The 26171-nt window shown below is 37.7% G+C and overlaps 1 protein-coding gene across 8 annotated transcripts in view; it reads right to left on the bottom strand.

The window, feature by feature from the left end:
- Positions 1-26171, bottom strand: part of SLIT2 (slit guidance ligand 2) — a 453521-nt gene that overhangs the window by 160828 nt on the left and 266522 nt on the right. For 7 of the 8 annotated variants that reach the window (XM_090035691.1, XM_090035688.1, XM_090035693.1 and 4 more), the window contains exons 5-6: positions 19825-19896; positions 3400-3471 (exon numbers count right to left, since the gene is read on the bottom strand). In XM_090035691.1, coding sequence (XP_089891817.1) covers positions 3400-3471; positions 19825-19896 — 144 coding nt within the window. Of the gene's footprint in view, positions 1-3399; positions 3472-3587; positions 3654-19824; positions 19897-26171 lie in introns of those variants that run through there. The other variant, XM_090035694.1, reaches the window with a different exon arrangement.

The raw sequence follows: 26171 nt of genomic DNA, 5'->3' as shown, positions 1-26171 counted from the left end.
ATACTTTTATTTTGTGAAAATAAAAGAACATCATGAAATGCCATGAATTTACTTATTGTATCTTACTTTACTTACTCTTTTATCTGCAAATAAAAGAAAGACCCATCTGAATTCAGAATAAGAAAGAGAACAGTATAATTTATGCAGTTTGTATGTTTGCTTTAAACTGTTCATTTGAATAGCATGGGGTATGTTTTCCAAAATTTTATTGTGAGTTCTATGTTATTAATTCTAACAGAGTATTGAAAGTTCCATTGCCTATATTTTTTTGCTTCATGTTGAAATAGTATTGCAGTTTTATTTTCATACAAGCTCCATTTTTTCCTAAAATTTTTCATTAAAAGACAACGGTCCTGAAACACATCAATGTAAAGCGTCAGCCATATGGACAGAATAGGGCTTTGCACCTCCAATTCATTTAAACAGAAGCTGCATGGGTGATATTTGGCAAATATGCAATATGCTGCAATTTTACATCTTGAGCTTACTGATTCATGCTTCTAAATGTTCTCTTTAGCCATGCATGAGGAATCTCCCTTGCATGTTTTCAGGATTACACAAATCAAAAAGGAGCTTAATCAGCAAAAACTGTCATGTATCAACCCACAAAATAATTACGGGGGGCGGAAAGCTGATACTAATGGGAAAATAAGGGTACACTCTTTGGTAGGTCTTTACTTTTTCATTCAGGTGCTCTGATAGATCTACTAGTATGTTTCCTTTGCTTCACTCTCCATGACTTATTGATGGACATAAAAGAAAGTTTTATTGCTATTATTATTATTAAAAAGGAGGAATAAATCAATATAAATGTACACGATTCTTAGCTAGATAATTAGTAAAGATTCCAGAGACATTTAATACTCAATTCCATACTTTTGGTGTTTTATTCAGCTAATTATTTCTTCTTTTACCTATTCTGATCTTCCTCTTTCATAGCACCATTTGTATAGATACATTTGCTGGAGAATAGAAAAAAGGTATGTCATAGGAACTTAACCGATTAGGCCATAATCTATGTCATCCAATGACAAACCTATGGGTTGTTTTTTTTTAAATATTATTCTTAAAGGGATACTATCAACTTAAAAAAAATACACTTCTCCCTCAATGTTTTACCTATTGTTGCTAAATGCAAACCTTAAAATTATGATGACCAAAACAGATTAGAGAGAAATCATTTGCCTCCTCACACAGTAGCAGCAGAAAATTTGAAAAATATTCCCAAAATAAGAACATTTCACTGTAAGCCACCAACATTTTCACTGTAAAACACAGAGATTTGTTGTCTTAACTAGCAGGGTTCGGATTTCAGACTATTTTTATTAATGGCCTACATTTCAAATTGACTGTGTCCTTTTAATGCTACTATCCTCTTAGCTTCTGCATTATTTCCAATATATCACAATGATGGAAAGTTATTTTTAACACCTGCCCAAGACCTGTTACATTAACAAACATTTTAAAACTTTAAAAAAATATATTTAAATCTGAGTTGGGCTACATATTTTGTATTTGGAACATGACAATTGACATAGGTTTGCATTTTGATATAAATGATATTTTCAGAATTTAAACCAATCAAAAGCAAAAGCAAAATGTTTTGACTTATTGACTACTCAGTGTACATTAGGTAGTGGTATATCTTTTTTCCTCTTCTATTTATTTACTGGAAAATTTGGCTCCTGAAATTATGCAAACTACAGCATACTTGTCTCAACGTGATGTTTACATTTAACAACTTTTGTGTTGTTATTTGACAAATCAAATGGCTTAATTCAAGATGGTGAACTTTTTATTTATATGCCTAACTGATGGAAATACTATACATATAATGAGAACCAAAATTTTGCTTGACCCACCATTTTGGTGCTGTACTATTATTTTATATGTTTTTGAATCATTTGGACCCCCTGAAGTCCATGCACATTTTTGCCATATAACATGGTCTGTCTACTGTCTGATCATTAAAACTGGTGGCAGTAAGGAAACGCAAATAATATCTGATTTAATTAAAATATTCGTTTACCACCTGTTTCTTTTGGGCCCATAGAACCTGAAAGGAGGCCTGGTATTTTAAATTAAGTAACCTGATATCTGCTTGAACTTTAAATTGGGAAAATTCAAGTCACACTATGTGATTTCTGAGCATAAAAATTACATAAGGCATCAGGTAAGCAGAGAGATTACTAGCAACTATACACTTCACAATTTGAAAATATTAACATAAAATATTTTTACTCAGTTGTATAATGATAAACCAACATTTGGCTTGATTACTTAAGTCTTTCATGTTAAATTAAGCAGTGTGATAACATTTTTATAAATAAAAGGAATTTCCACACATATGTTCATAGTAAGTACAAATTAGATCAACAGCTGCTGAAGAACTGCCACCTTTTCCTTGAGTTGTTCACATTTTATCTTTTGGCTTTTATTTATTAAGAAACTCTTTTTTCTCAGAAAAGCTTCTTGATTTTTCCTATCTACCAACACAAACTAAGTTAGGAAAATTCCCTCTTGCAAGTCTGATTTACTTTTGGGTTTCCAATGCATGTGAAATAAGAGTGATTTAAAACAACATTAAGTAATATTGTTGATACGGACAAAGTCTTTTGTTTTATTATAACATTTTCAGTCTTATAAAGTAACACTGAAATGTGACACTTTGAATGTCAAAGAAACATTTCAGGAATTTATTCTGTGCCTCAAATTCTTTTGAGAATTAGATATTTTGCTCATTATAGTTACTGTTTCAGGTCAGGGGTCATTGATGATTATTTTGTTACCTTTAACCTCATTTGACAGCAGCTTCAATACAATGCAAAATAAAAGTAAGCAAGGTAATACGCTATCCAAGCCTTCAATCAATGCCATAAACATAATGAACAGAAAAAATTCTGTTAAAAGCATTTAATGTGGATAGGCTACATATTTTCAGCATGACTATTCTGTTTACTGGAAAGTGGCTTCAGGAAAACATCTAGCATCACAATTGTATTTGATATACTGTTCTGTTTTTACATATAATAATTGGTCACATTTACGTAAGTTTACAAGACAAAAGCAGTATTAAACACATATAGCACTTCAACAATGAAAAATATGTTTTACAAAATGAATAGATTCATTAGCATCATCTTTTTTAAAAAAGACCTGGGTGTCTTTCACACAGTACATGCTGATTTTCTGTAAAATGCTTTTCATGCTCAGCAAAGGAATATCTATATCTTTCCACATATTTTTGCCATTCTACAATACATCACAGTGGATTATTTTAAGACATGTTTCCACTAGACTGTTTTGACACCAGGGCTGCAGCTAGCAGATAAGCTTTTACATTAGTAGTCCCCAGATACTGAGCTCCCGTAAAAAGTAAGAGATACAAGCAGTACTTACAGCACTTCCAGGTCGCGAAGAGCCCTAAATGCCCCATCTTCAATACAGCTGATCTGGTTGTAATCCAGTTGCCTGTTAAACAGATTAGGAGGGTATATGTAAAAGAAATGAACGCTGGCAGTGTTATGTGTAAGAAAGCCTCCTTAAAGGTCTATGTAGCTAGGCCACACTAACTGAAATGCACTCACAAATACACTCATCTGCTTAAGAATGTCACACGCCATTCTGGCCTTGATGCTGCCACTGAAATCTCTTTTTGTTCTGAACTGTCTGCGCAAAGCAGCAGCTCTGGGAAAGCTCCAGTAAATAATAACTGCACCTTATATTAAATGCCAAAGGAATGCAATTTCATTACATCAAGAAAAGCTATCCATTAAAAGCTCTCAGCGTCATCTCGCTGAAACAATTTCATTAAGGTAAAGGACTGTAAATCACTTAATGTCACATGCATCCCCTCAGTGACCTAACAGAATCCATTTATCAGAGAAGCCCAGCTGCATGTTAATTTCACTACCCTTGGCAAGTAAAAGGAAGAGAGACCACTTTTTTTGGGGGGGGGGGGAGGAGGGGGTTAAAAGCAGCTTCCTTCTAGAATTCTTATAAACGAAGAAACAACGTTTTCCTAGGTATACACATTTGCTTAGTTGTGTTCTTTAATTCTGCTCCAATAAAAGTATCACTTGTTCTTCAATAACCTTCAATGGGATTTTTTTTCCTGCATAGTTTGTGTTCTTGTAATTATATGCAGATAGGATGTAATAATGGAGCACTTGAATTCTGGAAATAAAATTCAGCAGTGCCATCCCATACATTATTAATCTTTAAGTATTAAGTTATGAAAAATTTACATTCATTTCTCTGAAGGATGTTATTACTTTTCTTTATCTCAAAACATTAATACAGCATGTATTGCATGATTCTTTTTAAAAATCCTTTGCTGAAATTATCAACCACTTAAACATAAAATTCACATTTCTGCACTGCTAACAAGCTTTTCTTGTAAGTATTGCCCTAGGACCTGGTGTTTAAACCTATACTTTGTGAGCTTTGGGACATTACGAATCATGTAAAATAAATCTTTCAGGCTTACTTAAAACAGTCAGGAAAGGCTCTCTAAGCTGGGAAGGTAAATTACCAGAACCAGATACATGGATAAGTAAATGCGGACAAATAATATTAATACGATCATAATAATAACGAACCCTGCCCTTTGCATTTCTAATTATGTACTATGTGCTACCAGGCCTGATGAGGTTCTTACTAAGCAACTTCTGAATCTATGATGACCCTCTACTTGTTAATAAATCATTACATCACAGTTCATTGTAATATAACAACTTTTTTAAAGTCTTTCGTTTTGCATGTATTTTTCATTTCAGTTTATAGCAAAAAGAACAAATCTCAAAACGCAGACTTTCATTTTGCTAGGAATTAAAAGCAGAATATAATTTCCTACACGTAGTGTTCAAACATTTTGGTGCAATATTTGTGCTGCAGTGTTGCTTTTCTTTTTTTAAAACCTACATTCTTAAGGTCTTTCGATTTCCACTAATTAATTTCATTTAACAATTAAGTTAATAGCCTTTTTATTTTAAAGAGGTAAAATATATCTACAGTACAATTCTCTAACCTCTTGAACAATTTATCAAAGCCATTTAAATTAGTACAATGGCATGAAATGTTACCCTTGACACAACACAAAGAGAAATTGTTTCCAGACAAATTGGCAAAATCTTTTAATGCCATCAAATTTGCCTAATGCAGTCTGCAGGTTAATCTGTGAAAGGGTGAGCTGTATGTTTGCCCATATCTTATTATCCTTAGCTGTCAATGTATAAATCAGTGCTGACACAGCTTCTTCTAAATCATCCATATTATACACAGAGGGAAATCTTTAACAGTAGGGAAAGCACTCGAGCAAATCTTGTCCCACAAGAACTGAAAGGCAGATTTCCTCTACTAAATTGGCAGCTGTTGAGGTGCACCTGAAAACTTTCGGACCTCTTCCTTTAATGATGCCCCCATAGCACTGCTGTAGTTAAGGGTGAGTTGCCATTTTTATCATAGATCTATGTTTCTCATGCAGCTGCTGTTCTACTGCAGCTGTTATTCACACCGGATAAAATTTGTTTTGAAACAGGTCAGGCAGAATGTATTTTTCCTGGCAACACGTACCACTTAATTTTACAAAAAAATGCTATCTTAAAATGTAGTGTTTCTTGTTTCTTTAAGATGTTTTCCTATCTGTTGTGACTAAACATATATTTGATTTTCTGAAAAGACTTAACGAAAAAGTGTGGCAAGCAAATCTGGTAAACAACTTTGAAAAGTGGATTTATACTTAACTTTGAAAAAGTGAATTCTCAGAATGAGATTATGATATTTGGATTAAGAAGTAGTTATGCATATATCATTCAGATGATTGCACCATCAAAAATATGCATCATTTTACAGGGACTGGCAGCAGTGAGGAAAAATTAGGTTTTCCAAATATGATGCCTCGTCATCTCAAGACATATGATCTGGACAGTATTAAGTAAATTATAGTGCCTGTAATTGACTACTTTTCAGCCATACTCAATTTTGGTTTCTTACCATTGTTACTTTCCAAAACGCGTATTATAAAATGTATCACACAGGAAAATTCTCCCCATCAATTAATTTACTAAACACATACACAATTTTAAATCCATTTTAAAATGCTTCATCTGACAGCTTCCATAAGTCTTTTTAAATGTTAAAAAATGCTTAATGGCAGAAGTCCATATGAAGCCTCTGTCCTCCACAAGAGTGAATGGGCTACACTCTTCAGATCATTTTCACCACCAAATGGTTTCTTGCCTCCCTCTGTCTAAACTAAGCCCAACTTGTTCTCTCTCCCTTCTCTTTGACAGTTCCTATAATCCCACCTAGTTCCCTTATTTGCACTAGCATATGTATTTTTCCAAAGTTCACAGGATGCTTAGTATTAGCAATCATCCTTAAAAGTTTAAAGTTTCTCTAGAGAACTATTTTTTTCATTCATATCTACAGAATTACCTGGATATTCCATAGGTATGTGGCAATTTATGACATGTTATACTCCCGCTAATTATGAAGAGCAAAATTGTAAAGGGCTTCCACTGAATGTGAATTCTTTACTTTTAAATGTAGCTTATTACACTCTCATTAATAGATCACATAATGAAATTTGCTATTAACAAATGTGATTAATTGCCACAAATACAGACATGGATTTTGGATTTCAAGTTTTCATGCTTTTAATGTATTTTATGCATCGTAATCAGAGATTAAAGAAAAATGCCAGTACAAAAATCATATATTCACTAATCTACCATGTGCATTTAAAAATTTGTATCATCCTTAACAATTTTATACTCTTTCCCATCGAGACAGAAAAATTCCAGAAGTTTTAACATTTCATAGAGATTGAGGTAAAGTTAAAATTAATTTCATCTTAAACATCTATTTGTCTACTTTGCTGTCTTCCTGTTCTTCACGAGCTGAAGACATTTCATTGTGTCTTCATTAATATGTTAGTACTATATTAGTAAGAAAGGATATCATACAGCTTTAAATTTGCTCAGTTTGTTCTGAAACTGAAAATCCTGGTTCCATTCTTCACTAAATACCACTACTTACTAAGTCACTATGGAAAATCAGAAACTGATTCCCATGTCTTTTTGTATTGTCTTGACAGGAATAACATTTTTATAAGCTTTTGTGTATTAGTGTTTAGTTTTTTTGAATTATCTATTCCTAAAATCATTCCCAGAGGGAGAAAGGAGGGGTCATTGCAATAATATTTTTGGAAACAGCTGCTATTTTCTACTACTTTCCCTATATTTTGGGACAGACTCAAATGATGTTTTCTTAATTTCCTTCTCCATTGCAATTTCCCCAATATTGCTCATGAGGCAGTAATTTCATGGCCCATAATCTGGGAAAGAGTATAATAGAATCAATATAAGAATTTAGGCTAAGTCTCGATCAAATTACAGACAATTGCATTGTTTCCTGTGCACATCATGATTTGATTCCATTCCTTTTCAATTTGAAATTCCAATGTCTTCTGTTTATCTGTGCAGCTTATTTTGTTAATTTTATTCAAACTATGCCAACTTTTATAAAATTTGCCTGTAATTCATTCCAATTGAAAATCCAGGAATGAAACTGCTTCTAAATTAGGTCATCTTTAGAAGTACTGGTCTTATTTTTATTGCAGCTGAAACACCTAAAATAATGGATGCAGTGGTGTAGGGAGCTCATTGAGTGTCCTGGAGAGGGAGCAGGGGGAGCAGCAGAGAGAGTATGCTGACCACAATATGTGAGGAGTGGAGGGGAAACACCATTCTGCTTACCTCCATTTGTACCCCCTCCCACCCTTCAGATACACTGGTACAGTACTGCATTGCCTGGCTCCTGTGGCCAGGTAGAGACAGCATGGGGTTTTCCCAGCCACTGCAAATGGGAGGGGAGCACCATTGCACTCACTCCACTTGCCTGCCATCCACTTGATGCACTATTCAGTGCAGTTCTGTGGCCTGCAGGGGCAGCACAGAGCTTCTACTCTATGTGGGCAAGAACCCCTCATCCCCCAGCCTAGTTACACTGCTGCATGGATACTTTCTTAAAGCATGGCAACAGTAAGAAATGGTGCTGGATGGGATTCTGGGGTTTAATAACTAAAGCCCTTAATTAAGAAGAACCTCTAAAGCCATTTAATAACTAAAGCAATTTAATCAGAACGTCTAAAGCTCTCCTGCAGCAAAAGAAAAGACACCGTCCACAGATGAATAGTGTTTCAAAACACTAATGAATCCTACAAGAAGAAAGAATGTTTAAGAACATATTGAAAAGTGGAAAATGTTCTGGGTCTTGAGACATTAAATTTCACAATAGCAGTGCTGAGTTTTCCCTATTTTTTTTAACTAAAAAACTGAGCAAATTTTTATACCTCTGTTTAAAACAAAGGAGGCAATTTGAACTAGGATTTCTCACATCCTCTGGCTGCTTAACTCTAACTTAACTTAGCAATGACACCACCAGTAGCCAAGTTTAAAAAGAAAGGAATGACCCCTGCCCTTCCTTGGTAAGCAACAAGTTAGTTGCTTAATTCCAGAGGAAAGTTTTGAATCCCAGGTGGAAGCAGGCACCTCCCTGCATCATAGGATTAGACACACAGGTATCAGTGAGATTTAAGAAACACCCATTATCGGTGGGTGCATCTACACATGCTATTAAGGTGACTAAGCAAACTCCAGCACAATTTGCACTGGAGTTTATTGTTTCCAGGTGCACCACTTGCACATGTGCCCAGGACTGCAGCACATTGAGATGGGGCAGAACAGACCCATCTGAGAAGGGATATGGCAAGGCGGGGAGGGGAATCAGCCTGCCACCCTGAGGCTGCTCTGACCCAGTTTAATGTGCTTTGGGAATCCTGGTTAGGGCACAACAGTGCTTTAGTGCAGTGCTAGCTGGCAGACAGCCCCCACACTGAAGCAGCCTTGTGTCCCAGCCAGCCCTGTCAGCACCTACATGTGCACTGCAGCACACTTAATAACAGTGTGCGAGAATTGTACCTGTGTTGGGCAGCACTATCCTATGGTGGCATTTATTATTTTACTGTGGCCTAATAGCATTGCACATGTAGACACTGATGTTTTACTGCAGAGTTAATTAGGCAACTCCACAGTAAACATCTCGAGTAGATGCGCCCAGCGTGTCATAATGGGTAGTGTTGGCAGCTTTCTTCTGTGTGCTAGCTAAGAAGATAAATTCAGGGATTTTCCTTCAAGGCTAGGCCCCTAAAGTATGGGATTACAATGCTCAACTACAACATGTGAGATACGTCTATGGGTTTAGTCTCTGGTCTTCCTATGCTACATCTATGAAGCAGGGTAATAGTGCTGCTGTAACTATAAAGGATGTCGTGCAGACACTGAAGTTTATGAAGTATTCTTATACAATCGTGGGAGCACCATCAACAACCAAATACTGGAGCCATTATTCACAGAAGCATCAGGCCAAAATAACTGTAATAAGTCCTTTAATTTGGTGAGGCACCACACAACACATACATTAAGCAATGTTCTTTGCAGGACGTTCTCAGTCATCAGTTGATTTCACATCAAGTGATCCAACTTAACCAATAGGATGATAAATACTATTTTTTTTTGTGGTAAATGTACACAACGTTATTTTGATACACAATATAATTGGATTTAATAAGTTTCTTGTGACAAACCCCACTCGTCAACCTGCTGGCTTTGAACTGACATGGCGAAGTGGTCTCTGCTAAAAAGATTCAGGACAGGCCAAGACCCCTATGCAGCCAACTTCTACTGCTGGGGCCTCAGTGCTAACCCACCATGCTCTTGTGGAGAGACACAAATGATGTCACACATTATTGAGGAGTGTCCCCTCTAACACCTAAGAGGTAGATTAATAACTTTGAACTCAGTTACCAAGGAGTCTATTGCTTGGCTCTGCAGATTTGCAGTTGCTAAATAAATAATTAGATTTAATCCATGAATATTTTGGGGGTAATGATATATTTAAATATCAAATAAAAGATTTTAGTATGGGGACCAATTCCCATCAAATGATTCAGCTAGTTCTAAATAAATATCCTTGAAAGGATGCATTGCTTGGTGTATGACAAACATTTTCTGTATGATACACATTTTCTGAATGCCACTTGCAAATCTGGTAGAAGATAAAATTGATATTTATATGTCAACAACATCTCACTTGAAAGAAAAGAATACAAAAACATTTAGTTACTTTGTCTTCTGCTCTTTTATCACAGTTTTTTATTAATTTAAAAGAGGCTCAATTATTATAATTTGGTTATACGTTAACCTTCAATATCTCCCTTATTTATCTCAATTCCAGCTTGAGACCTCCTCCTATTCTGTCAGTCCCTTTATGCCAATTATATGCTTTTTCTCATGCAAAATCCAAGTACCCACATTACCCACGATGTCCCAAACCAAAAGAAAAGGAAAAACTCAGCTACACCAGTAGTGTCCTCTCAGTCTCTTACTATGCCCAGTCCTTTCTGCCAGCATGTGAACTCATTGGAGCAGGAGTTATACTTCATGTTCTAAAGAGGAAGTTTAGGTGCCTGAGTTTCAAAGAATGATTCCATATAACCCTGTATCATCTTCTACAAATTCATTAGGCACCTAATAGATTTGGATACCTCCAATTTGGACTGCAAAGATTCCTAAACATGTACATTAGGGGCTTCTGACAGAATCATAGAAACTTAGGGTTGGAAGGGACCTCAGGAGGCCATCTAGTTCAATCCCCTGTTGACAGCAGAGCCATCCTCAAATAGATCATCCTAGCCACGGATTTGTCTAGCCAGCTTTTAAAAATCTTCACAGATATTTCACAAACTCTCTGGGAATCCTCTTCCAGGGCTTTATTATCCTCTTAGTGAGACAGTTTTTCCTGATATCTAGCCTCAACTTCCTTTTTTGCAGCTTGTGACCATTGCTCCTTGCTCTGTCATCTGCCACCACTGACAACAGTCTAGCTCCATTCTCTTTGGAACCAGCCTTCCTGTAGTTGAAGACTGCTATTAAATCCCCACTCAGTCTTCTCTTCGCCAAAATACATAAGGCCAATTCTCTCAGTCTCTCCTCATCAGTCATGTGTCCCAGCACCCTAACCATTTTTGTTGTCCTCCACTGGATTCTCTTTCTCTACTGGGGGGCCAAAACTGGACACAGCACTCCAGATGTGGCCTCAGTGCTAAACAGAGGGGAAGAATCACTTCCCTTGATCTTCTGACAACACTCCTACTAATGCAGCCCAGTATACCATTAGACTTCTTCACAACAAGGGCACAATCTTGGCTTACGCTCAGCTTATTGTCCACTGTAATCCCCAAGTCCTTTTCTGCAGAGCTGCTGCTTAGCCAGTCAGTCCCCAGCCTGTACCAGTGCATGGCATTGTTCTGCCCTCAGTGCAGGATTTACACTTCTCCTTATTGAACCTCATAGGATTTCTTTTGGTTCAGTCTTCCAATTTGTCAAGGTCTCTATGGATCCTAGCCCTACCCTTTAGCATATTTATGACTCTCCCCAGCTTGGTGTCATCTGCACCTGATCATCAAAAGTAATTCATATGGAACCCTTAGGTCTGCACAGCTCCAAACTCCCGCCTACATTTCCCCTTAAGTAAAAGTGTTCTTGGAAGGCAACAGTGATGCGGATCGTTTACCCATTAGCCTTTTGCTCAGAGTATTCATCCAGAAAAGAAGTGATTTTAAGCTCACTTAGGTCTTAAAAGTTTGATTTAAACCCACATCTTCCACTTCTCAGGTGAATGCTTTACCAGCAGGTTATAAAATAGGCCAACTGAAGGCACTGTTCACATTCTGGGTGAAGTTGTCACAGGGAAGCCAAGAGTGCAAAAGTCATGGGGTGAGGAGAGCAAGCAAAAACAAATCCTGTTTCTATAGCTTAATATAGTTATGGCATATTCCCAGGAGAGAAAAGTCCCAGATTACAATCTCTGATGTGAGGATTATTTCTATTTTTTAACCAATGATCGTCTAATCTAAAATACATACAGTCCTAGGAGTAGGACCAGAACCCAGGACCTCTGCCCTCCTTTTAAAGTGTTCCATAACCACTAGGCTGCAGAAGTAGACTCCCTCTGGCTTTCTCTTGCACTTCAATTTCTGTGCATATTTAGAACTGCCCCAGTCTCAGCTGATAGATCCAGCTGGTCCTGACTTGCCCCATTGGGATCCAGAAACTAGAGCACCCTAAACTGACAGATTTGCTCAGAGCATGCTTAATGCACACTGACAGGACAGGAACTCTCAGAAAAAAGCACAAGGTGGTAATGGCAATGTGTAGGTTTTATAATGCACTGTAGCAATCACAGCCCTTGCCCATTTAAGACCTGGGTGCTAAGTTCTCTTTAGCTTGAACCCATGTTTCCCATTTCCTACTTGAGTGCCCTATGTCCTCCTGTGGAAACTATACCTGTGGAAACGCTGTTAAGATACAACTGTGAGATTTATAGGACCAAGAAGAGAAAGCACATTACCCTGTTACCTAGCATTATGGCAGTCACCTAGGCAAGGAGAAGCCTAGGCTCTTGTCCTTACTCTCAGGATTTGTCCTTCTTTATTCATTGACTGTTCAATGCGAAATGACTAATACTCTCAAAAGTATAATTTCTATTCTTTTTCTCACACTCAGTGGAAGATGTAACAAAAATATTTGGAGAGAAATTATCACTCACATTAGTGCTACATAACGCCACATAAAACAAAACCCAATACAGCAACAGAGAGATCCTCTGTTTACATAATATTTGTGTAATTCATATAAATATCTATTTAATTATCCCCAGAGACCATGCCTGACCCCACTACCCACTGTCTGGAACTCCAAAGAAATCAGATGAAGAGGGAATGGTGGCCTTTTGTGTGTTCACACCCAGTGAGGGTTGCTTTGAAATTCAGGTTTAAAGCACAGTTTTGCCCAGGCTTGGACTAGAGCCACAAATCATTTTGTAGCATCTGAGAGATCAGATTCACAAACCTATCCTATGCTACATACCTGTAACAAAGCAAGACATTCAGTTTTTCTGAACTGAGATTTAATTATGTCTCAACATAGATGCAATGGTGATGGGCAGCAATGTAAAGTCCTAAGAAAGATATCTGCCATGATGAAGAGAAGTTATAAAACAAATCCTTAAGGTTACCAAGTAAAAGGCTTTTCCAAAATGAGTCATGACAAGGTAGCCATGGCAGGCCATTTTTCAGGAATGTTACTAGATATCAAAGTAATAATAGTAATCATCTCACTGCATTTGAATAACCTCTTACTTAAAAACATCAACATGAAAAACTGTTAAAAGACCATGAAGTCACTAACTGACTGTGAGGTAGGAGCCTTAGGAGTCACTTAGGGCCCTTTTGAAAAGTTCAGTATTCATTCAACGTTAATTCCGCAGCTCTTGTTAACTACATGCTGTGACTACATGCATATTTACTCCCTAAAAGCTCATGGAGGGTTTTTCTTTTATGTATCCCAAATTTTTGTGTCTAAGATATCATATAGTAAGAACTAACATCATCACCATGCAGGGGTATATCATGACAGGAAAAAACATTAGGAATAATGCTTGTGCACATTCATGGCTAGTACATTTTCAGCTGGGATGGATTTTTGTGCTGTGATCTGAGAATAGTTCAGGAATTATAATGCTCTTGACCCTCTAGCTGGAAATAAAACCTAACTATAGCCAATAAAGTTTTAAAGCTTGGAAGGTCAATGGTAATATTCAACAGTACTGTGATTCTCTGACCCACTGATTAGGGTATACTTACCTGGCAGAGAGGAGACCTAGAATCCCTAGGAGGTTTATTTACATAATTTGACATGAAATAGTATAGAGAGACCTTAGAGTAGGAATCAGGAAATAGTTTCCCCATTTCTCAAATGAGTGCCCAAATCACTAGTAGTAGAATTATGCTCACTCTTGTTCACCCTCTGGCACTGAAAGTAGAATTCTTTTCTTTTGAGTGATCTGGCAATAGAAGGGGTATTGAAGAATATCATGGCCCACAGACTATGGCCTTGTGACTAGGGCATTCTCTTGGGTGATGGAGATGTGAGTTTGAACCCCTCGGGACTAGGAAGGGTATTGAATTGGATCTTCTATATTCTGGATGACTGTAATCACTAAACTGTTACTGAAAAGGGACATGGCAAAAAGATCACCATTACTAATTCAAAAAGAAGCAGGGATTGCCATTGCATTCATGAGCATTCTGATTCTGCTGGTGTATTTGAGGCACGCCCAGGGAATGCTTACCAGGTCAAGACCTTCAGGAGTTTTAGATGAAGGAATCCTTAATTTCTGGATCCTAATGGGACATCAGTGTGCAACAAACTACTTATCTTTATAAACAGTGAGGCACCCAAGGTAAAGCCTAAATGCAAAGCTCAACATACCTAGGAAACGTTAAGGTAAAAATTAAGTTGTTTAAGAATTTAGTGACGACGTCCTTTTTTCCCTTTGATCTGGCCACAGGGATTTTAAAGGAACTCAATCAGCAAAAAAATAGAAGGCAATCTGTCTACATCTAGGTGAGGGAAGTGCCCATCACAAGGGAAATTTAGATTTTACAGAGAAGCAGCTGGTGCTGTTTGAACTGAGAACATGTGAGGAATGGGGAGAACAGTTTGAGGGGACTAGCATAGATTATGCCCAGTCATTCTTTGCCTTTCAGAGAACTTAGTTCATCAAAAATGCAAGAGAAGACCAAGTAGTCGGTGACTCATATGTCGTGCTAATAAAGCCATCTCTGGCATCTGCTACCCCTTTTATCACCAAATTAGAACGCAGCACCCATTTTCTGGACATAAGTGTCTGTCAGATGAAATTATAAGGTATTAGGCTAGTCTTGCCAGACAGGAAAAATATATTTTTATGTGAAATTCTTTCTGGCCCACTACAGTACTTTTGGCAGTTCCTTCCTTATGGCAGAGCAGCTTGTTTGCTTATTCAAGACAATGCGGTTGCCATTAAAGGGTCAGCATTTGTGAAGAGTGACCATGTATTATTATCCAATATTACAGCTTTTCTACCTTGTCATTATAAAAGGCATATCTGTCTTTACTACAGAATTATGGAACTGTCTCTGAGATATACTTCCAGAATCTGATGAAACTTGTTGGGAGCCCTTTGAATTACTTTTGCTTCTAAGAAGTTTAAGTGAAGACAAGCTCTGACCTTGCCAGATTTAATGGATGAATTGGAAGTGCAAGTGACCAGCCTATCCCAATAGATGGCATCCATCACAATCCACTGCCTATGCTGGCTTTCTTACGTCCTCTGAAATGGGTGACATCCAAGAGACTATTTTGATAAGGACAATCTTTTCCATGTTTGATAGAAACTGAATATCTTTACAGAAACAGCAATATGGCTTTGGAGTATATCCTGAACTAACTTTCAGGCAAAAAAAAAGAAGAAAAAAGAAAACCCAGGAATTGCAGCCTCCTCCTTTAAGGAAGTAGTCTCATCTAGCTGACCTAACTCAAAACTTTTGATTTATTTTGCTTGCAGCAGATTGGAGGACTGTTCTTCAACTGCATCGACATTCTTCCCTTGTTGTTCAATCTTCAGGCTCAGAGTTAAAGTGTTAGCACGCTTGATGGTCATGGATTGTAGGTTTTATACTACATTCTAGGTAGCCTATGCTGTTAGTAATGGCATTTAAATTAGCCAGCTGTACAGGGTCACCTACTCTGCCTTTATTCCTTACATCTGCTGCTTCATCATTTCAGTACATTCTTAACAGGCTGGTCAAAGAACAGCAAACATACCATACAGGAAATGTTGAGATTAGAATAAACCTTAGGTTTTGTTAAGAACAAATGTCAGTAAGGCCACACAAGCATTTTGGTGTGTGGATACTAGATAATCACTCTGAATTTCTGAACAAAAATAAAGTGCTTTATGCTGTAACATCTTTTGTTTGCAATTTGATTTAATCTTTCACATCTTTCTAAATACAGTATTTGTTAACTGCCTCTTGACTCCTATGGTTAGGAACTCGGAGACTGTGGTTTAAAAAGTTTTGCCTCACTTTTTTGAACCTGTGGAAATGTGCTGAGAGCATTCATTTTCTGGAGACAAGATTTAGTTGTGTAAGTTCTGGGCTAGTGTCTTAGCTGACTCACTGCTAGTGCTCACATATCACCTTACTTTATACCCAAACCCCTCAATACAGTAATTAGGAGATGGGCAAGGGAGGCTAATATTTGCTTGCTAGGTAACCCTATTAGAAACATGTTTATATTTCTGTGTGATAGTGGACCCAAAAAGGCCTCCAAACAGATGCTTCTTGGGACCACAAAGAAGAGAGGAAAGAAATGTTGCATCCATTCTAATATTTAAAGCTTTTGACACAATAAGAGAGATCTGGGCTTTTTAATACTGTTAGGACCTTTTTAATAACTGTGCTTGCATTATCCCCCAAAGAAGGCAGGCTTTGAACAATCAAGTTTTTGGTATATACAGAACAGTTAGATGTGATATGGATACCCAACCTTCGACCAAACTGGCAGAAACCCAGAGTAGACCACATACCTTGCTACAGCTACAGCTAACATGTAATCCTGTACCATATCATGAAGGAAATTAGAGGCTGAATCACAACAGGTAAGGATTTTTATGTCATTCTTAAATCTTATCATAACATTATAACATTTTCATTGGTACTTTTAGATTCAATATTATTCAAAGTTCCTTTTTAGAGCCATATTTTTTTTAAAGCAAAGTATCATTCAGAGAAGTATTGCCCTCTGCTGGTAATAACAAATTACTTAGCCCTGAAATGATAATAGGATCAGTTTGGGGAAAAGAGCCCTAAAATGTCAATTAAAAAAAAAAAAATTCTGTATACCATTCACACATATTGGGCACATCAATATTGAGATTAATTTTAGTTTGTGGTGGAATAAAACAGCAAAGTTCATATGTTTCTTTAAATATAAAAGTACATTAATACAGAATTGGAACAAAAAAGCTATGTTCTCTCCTTTAAAATACCTGGCATCTTTTACAGGACTCAGTAACAGACTTTGTTTTCAGCTCAGTGAAAATGGCTTCAGGAGTGAAGAAATCACTTCACAAATTTCATTTACCCTTGATAAATAATAAATGCTCATTTTCTCTCTCAAATAATGCTTTTCTACGTATGTACCTGTAGTTAAGGACACTAATGAGAAATGGACTACTACCAGAAATAGCATGAGCTTGTTGCTCTTAAATAAAAAAACAGTAATAGATATTACCACAATGAGACAATGATTGAGCAGAACCTGGTAGGAATGGCTACTAGGTCAGGAGTCTAAATAGCCAAATCTCTTTAAGTAGTCAAATACAGCTTGAAATTGTAGCTCTTACACAACAGGCCTATTTGATTTGCTGGCCTGACACCAGGTGCAGGAAGCTACAGATTCATCTCACATAAGCAAGCATTTCTCTTCCACTTCAGAGACACTCTTATAATAAGATATATAGTGCTCAGCACGTTGCCTCCTTTGCTTTTCAAGCTTTTCTCAATCTAATTTAAGAAAGATTTCTTCCTAGAAACTCTTTGTTGCAACTGTCTTTGATATAGAAAAGAAAAAAAAAATGGGGAAAAATGAAAACAGAGTCCTTTGGGGAAAGCACCAGAGGCTTCTGAAAGGTTGTACTTGCTAAACTCTCACTGTTACTGCCTATAATAGAGTTGAATGCAATTTCTTCACTTTGAACTAGCAAATGGCTACTTCAGAAGTCACTTGCTTTTAGGGGCAAGAAAATTCCACTGTTAGAAACTATGAAAACTTTAAGACTTTAACATGAATTCTAAAGTTACCACATCTTAAGAAAGAAGGACACCTATCCTGCATAAAAGACATCTTTTCACAACAAAAGCAAAACTGTATGAAAGAAATAGATTTTAGAGAACATGATCTCTGGGTGAAATTAGAAGGTACAATTAAACCTTGCTAAAGACTCTTGAAAAAGTGTGGGATCACACATATTAGTTCTTAACCCTTAAGGCATCTTAAAGTTGGTCAATTTGAGGTGACAATTTTTTTTGAGCTGTGTTAACCAGCTTGACTTGGCCTAACTTTTAATTGTTCAGGGGAGGTCAAATGCCCACTTCACAGGCCTCCATATCTGGGCAGGCACAGCTCCCAGGGGAACTATCATCCTCCTGGACACCAATGCCCCCCTCCCCCTCCCTCCCATCTTCTACAGCTTAGAGAGTAGAGCAGCAACTGATGAGGGGGGAAGAGGAGCCTCCAGGCTACAGATGAAGGGGGAGCCGAGCAGGCCAAATGGTGGAGAGAGGAGAGGAGCTGATGGGCTGCTAGGGTGGGCAGAGACCACACACACAACACAACACACACTCACTGCACAACATACTCCCACATGAGTGGCAGTGGGGTGATTACATGGGTTGCCAACATGCACCTCTGGCTGCTTCCCAGTGATGAGGGGGTGGGGGGGGTGTTCCCTGCATGCTCCCAGGCTCAGCGTGCAGCTTTGCACAGGCAGGGTTGGTCGCTCCTTCACTGCTGCCCCCCCTGCCTTGGCTGTTGCGTTCCAGGAGACTTCCGGCACTGCAGGAGGGACGGCTCCGAGCCATTCCCAGGTGGAAGCTCTTTCTTCCCCCAAAGAGACAGTGGCATCTAGGGAGCCTGAAAGGTATGAATCTATCCCCCTGCTTCCCTCCTGAGCTAACCCTATCTCTGGAGCTCCTCCCTGCCCCTGAAGGACCCTCCCTGCTCTCAAAGTTTCCTTCCTACCTTCCCCCCTGCCCCTTTCTTGGGGCTCTCCCTGCCCAGTGTTTCCCAGCTTGCTGCACACCTGTCATTGCCAGTGCTGTCCCAGGGAAGCAGGCAGGGAATGGGAACCTGCCTGCCCTTCCACCCAGTGCTGGCTCCACTGCCACCTTCCAGGCTGAGCCCATCCCAGAGAAAAGTGGTGGCATGTAGGTTCCCTTTCCCTTTCTGCTTCCCTGGAACAACTCTAGCAGCCCCTGGTGAGAAGGGGAGCTGCTGGGGGTGAGTGGGGAGGGAGGAGGGACAGGTTAGCAGGGATCTGGGGTGAGTGAGGCCCATTTGGGGCAGTGTGCCCAATTTGGTGCAGCAGGGACTGGTGGGCCCAATCTGAGCCAGCAGGAATCCAGCATGGGCACATGGGAACTCTATATGGGATACAGCCCACTCCAAGGACCTACACTGCCCTTAAAAGCAGAGAAGCAGAAAAGGCACAGAGTCAGCTTGGCAGCTCCCCACCATGCCGCTGCTTGCCAGCCCTTTAATGGCAGATCAGATCACCACACCCTGGTATTAACCCTGAATGTACCACTGTTCACAGCATGTGCTAACTTTAACACAACTAACATTCCTTAAAGTTAGCATGTGTTAATTGTAATGTGGAATTATACCCTCTTTCTCTTTCTTTTAAAGTATTAAACAAGAGTCAGCTCCAAGACTCCAGACAGAATTTTTTTTTTTACCAGGAAACAATGGTCTTCTTTGGCCACAGAAGACAGATCATACTTAAATTTCTCAGCAAAGCAGTGGCCAGGAAAGCAGATATTAAACCTAGGTTGTATAAGCAAAGGATTATACTGTCTTTTAGTCCTTTATTCCTTTCTTAATCTCTTGCGTTTGGTGGCAGCCAATTCTATGATATTCAAATTATGTTAAAACAATTCTACTAAAACAATTATAAAATGCTTTACTTTTAGGCAGAAACTTTCTAAACAACTGCTATAAAAATGCATAAGAGGAAATATCTGACAGAACTGGAAGAAATAGTTTAGGTAAAACAGAAATAACAAATCACAGTTAAAAGCAAAATACTTACAGATTTTTAATATCTACAGCCCCACGGAAAGCCTTTCTGGGAATTGCCTGAATCTGGTTTTCACTGAGGTCACTAGAAAAAAAGAAAGCAGAGAAGAAACTTGAAAGTTTGTCATACATGCATTTTTTATCTAGATAAAAGAACTTCTGTAAAGGAATACCTTGTCAGGAAAGATTTCAGAATTAATTTCAACCACTCTCAGTCACTATTTACTGAAATACATTATAGTGTATGACTTGTAATTACTACAAAAAAGAAAATACATTTCTTACATTACTTGAATTGCCTAAGCAATAAAAAATTCCTCTAGAAAAGAATATATATGTCAAGTAATATTTAAGAAAATAATATAGTGTTAATAGGGAGAGTCAAAGTCATTTTGCTTAATCTTAAACCCACTTATACAAGGCAAGTTCAAAAGTTTGATTCTAAATTATTATAGAGAACACTGTAAGAAAAGAAGGTGAGCATGCATAGAAATAACCCACCACATCAGATTTGAGATCCATCTAGTCCTGATCTTTTCTAAGAGAGTGGCTAGTACCAGATGCTTCAATAGAAGGTGTAAATACCATGAAAGGCAGACATGGAGTAATCTCAGGTTTCATTAGATTTCAACCTGATCCACAGGTTTTAACCCTGAAACCTGAAATTAATATCCTTTCCAAAATTTGTTAGTATTATTATAAATGGCAACCCTTTTTGGAAGCTTGCTAAGTCTTTGGTCTCAGCCACATCCTGTGGCAATGGGCTCTAGAATTCTAAAGTGAAAATAAAGCAGGCAGCTGACAGAATGAGAAGACAGAGATTGGATAAGCAATGGAGATGGGGAAAACGAACATGAAACAAAAGGAAACATACAAGTATTAGTTGATTCTATAAAGACAAGTTAACTTTTACAGCCATTCCTTTCCTGGTGTATATACTGTAACACAAGCTCAGACGCTCCCCCCTTCTTTTAATAAGGTTTTGAATAATTCCTATGACTTCTGCAAACCCCCAAAATAGTGAGACTAATGAAACCCCATACTATATGAGGTTTGTCTATCCACAGACAAGGTTTACACTTATGTAACTTGCTTTGAAAAACCATTCCAAATTCATAGATAGCAAATCCTATTCATCCAATTCACTGTTGGTTTAGGGAAAGGAGGAACTCATACTTTATTGCTATTTTAAAATATATATTTGGAATAACTAACCTAATTCAATACCTTGAAAAGTAAATATAAAAACAGGCCTAGTTTAACTACTATTAAGAATGTGTGAAAAGACAGAGGACCTATGAACTGTAATTTTATTTTCAGAGCATTTAAGTAATCCTGAAAAGGGACTATGGCTGCACTGGTCTGATAGTAAATCCAATGGCAATGAATGAAAAAGCAACCTTCAGCAGTTGTTACGGTAACTTGATTTAACAGCCTCCTCTAAAAATTCTATTATAGCCATAAACAGGGAATATCTATATTTACATTTCTCTTTGATGTATGTATTTTATTTGACCAAAAAGACTTCTATGCAAAAAAGCAAGTTAGCCATGGAAATTCCTATCATGACAGACTATTTATATTATCACAGGTATACAGACAACCAATAATAATAAACCACGGATACGTACACCAAGGAGGTTGGCTCATGGATCATTAGTGCAATCTCCAAATTTGCAGATGATACTAAATTATTCTGGATAGTCAAATCCCGATGTGACACAGGAGAACTGCAGAATGTAAGCTAAGTGAGTGGGCAAAAACTGACACACAAACTTGAAGGTGCACATGTGCAAGGTACTTCACATACAGGAAAATAACCTCAGTTACATACACAATGCTGGGTTCTGACCTAGTTAGTATGACTCAGGAGTCACTGCAAATGGTTTGCTGAAAACATCAGCTCAATGTGCAGTAGTGACCAAAAACAGCTAATGAAATGTTGGGCACCATTAAAAAGGGAATTGAAAACAAAAGGTCATGCCACCATACAGAAATCCAAGGTATACTATTGTCTTGAATACTGTATGCAGTTCTGGCCTCTACATCTCAAAAAGGATGTTGTAGAATGAGAAGAGGTACAGAGAAGGTAAACCAAGGTGATCAGGGTTATAGATCACTTGCCATACCAGGAGACACTAAAAAGGCTAGGGTTCTTTGATGGTGGATGCCAGGGAGGGTAACAAACAGATGTTAGATCACTCTAGTCATACCCAGTTCAATGTCTTTCTTCTAAAGTATCCATTCCTGCCACTGTCAGAGACGGGAGACTGGGCTGGATGGACCACTGTTCTGACTCAGCATGGCATGTCTTGTGCTTTTATTTACCTGTCCCATATCTGAGGCCACAATACAGTTACAATACAAAAAAACTACTGATAAAACACATTCTTCTTTAGAAATATAACTCTGATAGTTCACATCAAAAGGCAATACACAACTTTGGAGCTATACTAACAATTCAAAGATGAACAAATGATACTACAGGAAGAGGAACTGATTGAACTAATTTTATGCAATTAGAATGAGAATAACCTATGATATGCTAGTAAATTCTTGCCAAAGGGTGCAATGAAACAATATTCAAGTGGTATGAAGTTAAATTTAACTGATGTGTAGCAGATTCTATTTGCCCTATGGGCTTCTCTCAGCTAATCTGTTCCAATTTTCTTTAGTAATTCCTAGAGACAGGATATAATGTACATTGTTAGGCCTGAAGTTGAGTGTCTTAGGCTTTGATATGTTAAGACAGATACTCACATTAGTAAACCTTTGAGCTGTCAGTTAATCACGGTTAACTTACATGATTAACACAAAAACAAATTAATGTTAATTTTTTTTAATTGCACACATTGTTTTGACCAGCAGAGAGAACCAGCTCTGGATCAGCTGGAACCTGCGCGCACAGCCCTGACCCCTGGCTGCCCTGCGCCTGCTCCAGACTCACCCACTCACGCTGAGCAGCGGCAGAGCAGAAGCTGCTACTCAGCATAAGGGAAAAATGGCCCATCTCCCTCACTGCTGCTGGGCCCTTCTTGCTGCAGCCATACAGAGCCTGTACCCAGGCTTCCCTATGACTCCTCTACTCCGCTGTCACCCCTGCCTCTGGGCCATCCAAGGAGCAGGAGGGCAGCCTGGGTATGGGCTCAGGGTGGTTGCAGCAAGATGGGCTTGGCAGCGGTAAGGGGCAGGAGCCACTTTTCCTCTGTGCTGAGCAGCAGGTTCTGCCTGGCCACTGCTGCTTCTCAACATGGGCAGGTGAGTCTGGAGCAGGCATGGGGCTGGCTGGGGTCAGGGCTGCTCGCACACGTTCCAGTTGGTCTGCTTCGGGCAGGGAGAGTCTGGAGCAGGCGCAGAACAGGCTGGAGTTGGGGTTGGGGTTGGGGTTGGGCCTGTGCACTGTTGGTGGTAGCAGGGAGGAGCCACAGCGTGCATGGGCTCTGGGCTGTTGGGTCGGGGAGTGCTGACTGTTGTTTAACTGTGCAATTAAAATTGTGATTAATTGCAACTATATTTTTTAATCTCACAATTAATTGTGATTATTTTTTTAATAGTTTGTCAGCCCTAAAATCTAGCTTTTTTCTTTTTTTGCTAGGAAAGTCAGCTTGAATGTATAATTTTTTAGTAAATATTCAAATCAAGTTATTTAAACAGGAAACATTACAGCTCCTTTAAGATCAAGAGTACCAGTGGTACATGGTGTTATTTAATTTGCATAATTCCCTTTTGAAACAAACTCAGTCATTCCGATTTACCCATGAAAATCAAATATTTGTAAAAAATATTCTAAAATATAACTTTATTTGTTTTCTTTTACCAAACCACCAAACAAATTAACACAATACTTGACTAACTGAATTTATGACTGAAATACTTTTTGATTGCACTGTTTCAGAAGTTGGTGGGAACAGTAAGAAAACAAGGTGGAAAATGTTAAGGACCTTACAGCACAAAATATACGGTGCGTACAGTCTTATACGTTATTATAACTTTATTGGTTTTACTTATTTGTTTCTTTGTTACTATTTCAGAGTATACTTGTGGTGTAGTGTGCTTCAGACAAGTACCAATAAGACCTTGCTTAAACAACCTACTATGAAATCTTTACTGAGAAATGGGGCAGAACTGATGAGTTTTTATTTCTAAGGATTACTGGGTTTGCAGTTTAGTTGTAGTGGTAAGTAGTTTTACAGTAGAATCTTGCTAACCTTTGCATTTCAGATCAGTGTAATATGCTCGTCTGTCCTCATATTAAAAAAAAACTGAAGAGATTTGTATATGTTATTGTTTCCTAGTGGTTCTAGAGATAAAGCCACTGTAGAACCTAATATTAATGAATCTGATATACTGCATCAGCTCTTAGCAAATGGAGCCAATGCTGCATTGCGGCTTTTTTATTACCCACCATGTATGGTTTCCAGTTGAATATCCTATTAACCTTATAAAGCAATGCTATTATTTTAATTATATAAATTGAAATAGAAACCTATAATATCTATATTATGCACTGTTAAGGTTGGATCAGTACTTTTGTGTGTGGCTAAAGCCATCATTCACTTTGAAGAAATAAGTCTTTGTAGATGGCAAACCTGCTTGTAAATTTAATTACCAGTAATTTTATTTTTCTCCATGGTTTAACCTCCCTTAGTGTCTGACCAGTGATATCATAAATCTGTACTGCCATCCTCTACTTTGTAAAATATTGAGTAATGGAGAATGAGTAATGTTTCCTGATTTTAAAGGAAAAAGGAGAAATACTAAGACAGACAGGAAGCTCTGAAAGCAATACTTATTACTTAATTCATTTATTTAGATATACAAAGACAAACAAAAAATCTATTCTATATCTTTTCTCCTTTGAAAATTATTTAAAAAACAAAGTGACATATATAAACGATACTAAAGGTCTGCTTTATATCTTGCTGGTAAACGACGAATCAAACCTTGATGCCAACTATTCTGTATGAAAAATACTGAACAACAAATAACATCAAATCACATTCTAGATTAGATTATAACAGTAGTCCAGGAAATGGGTAAAATAAAGACCTTCCCTTAAATCATTTGATAAAACAACTTAAGATATAAATATGACTCGTAGACTAACAGGTGACAAAGAATGTTGGTGAAAGCCATAATGTGGTATGACACAAACAACAGCTGCTTTATACAAATCAAAAATATGTGAAAGATGTGTTTCATTGATTCAGTATCATTTATTCAAAAGCTAATCAAAGTATTTGTATATTTATGGTTATTAAATTGCTCTGCACTTAATGATTAGGTAATGATTGTTATTATGAACCTCTTCTAGATCACCAAAGTTCACTTTTCATTTATATCTTAAACCAATACAGAAACTTAAATCTGTAGGGAAAGCAGAGCCCTACATCTTATACTGTTATTCTTAGTGGCAGCATATGAAACCTGAACCCAACAATCTGCCTTGTAAGATTTCTGTTTTCTGTTTACCCTATATCTTCCTATAGGAGTAGCTGTCCTCTCCTACGCCAATCTCTAGCGATTGCATCATCTTGGATCCCTCTGAAGTTACAAAGGGATGTAACCATAGATGGTGCTCTGTGCAGGATCTACAGTTTTCCCTCTCTGGCCTCAGATAGCTCTGGCTGGTAACCTTCAGAGTATGCTGCAAAGTACCTCTTTTGTGACAACCACTGCAGAAATGGATTTTTGAGAGGAAATACATCTGTGGGCAGAATGAAATGGGAGGAACATTCTCTTGATAGTGTATTCTTGATTCTTTGATTTTATTTGTTACCATTAGGTAGGGCAGAGCTCTTAGCTAGATATGCTCTGTGTTTTTTACCTTAGAAATCTAAATTATATATTGTTTTATGCTATATATTATTATTTTATATAAAGTTATCCTTATTCATTTTGGATTCTTTTTGTGACTAGTGAAAATATTTTTTCAGGCTAAATTTTAATGCTCTAATTTCTATACATTCATGGACCCATAAACCAAGGAAACTCTTTCTTCTAACTGCACAGTTCCAGTAATGGAAGGAGGCTAGTCTAAAAGCCTTTTTACTGCTGTTCAGTCATTCTTTACCTACACCCAATTTTATTGCATTAGAGTAACACATATACATTTTAAAATATGAAGATGATTGTTTTCAGAACTATACAGTGAGATACAAAGCGTTGAGGGTAGAGAAACTATTAAAGCTACTGTATAAATGCAGGGAGAACAGGCAAGATAGACATTTGCTCTAAAATTAACAGCTCAGGTGAAGTGAATCATTAAAGTGTATTTGGAGTTCAAATTTCCATCAAGTTACACTGCATCATAACATGGGTTTAATACACAACTGTTAATATATTAGTCTATGTTGTGAT

This window comes from Crocodylus siamensis, chromosome 2, assembly GCF_052110815.1.
Source record: "Crocodylus siamensis isolate JL-2025a chromosome 2, ASM5211081v1, whole genome shotgun sequence".
Classification (NCBI taxonomy): Eukaryota; Metazoa; Chordata; order Crocodylia; family Crocodylidae; genus Crocodylus; species Crocodylus siamensis.
Note: the sequence above shows the minus strand (reverse complement) of the source record. Positions and strands in the feature narration are given on the sequence as shown.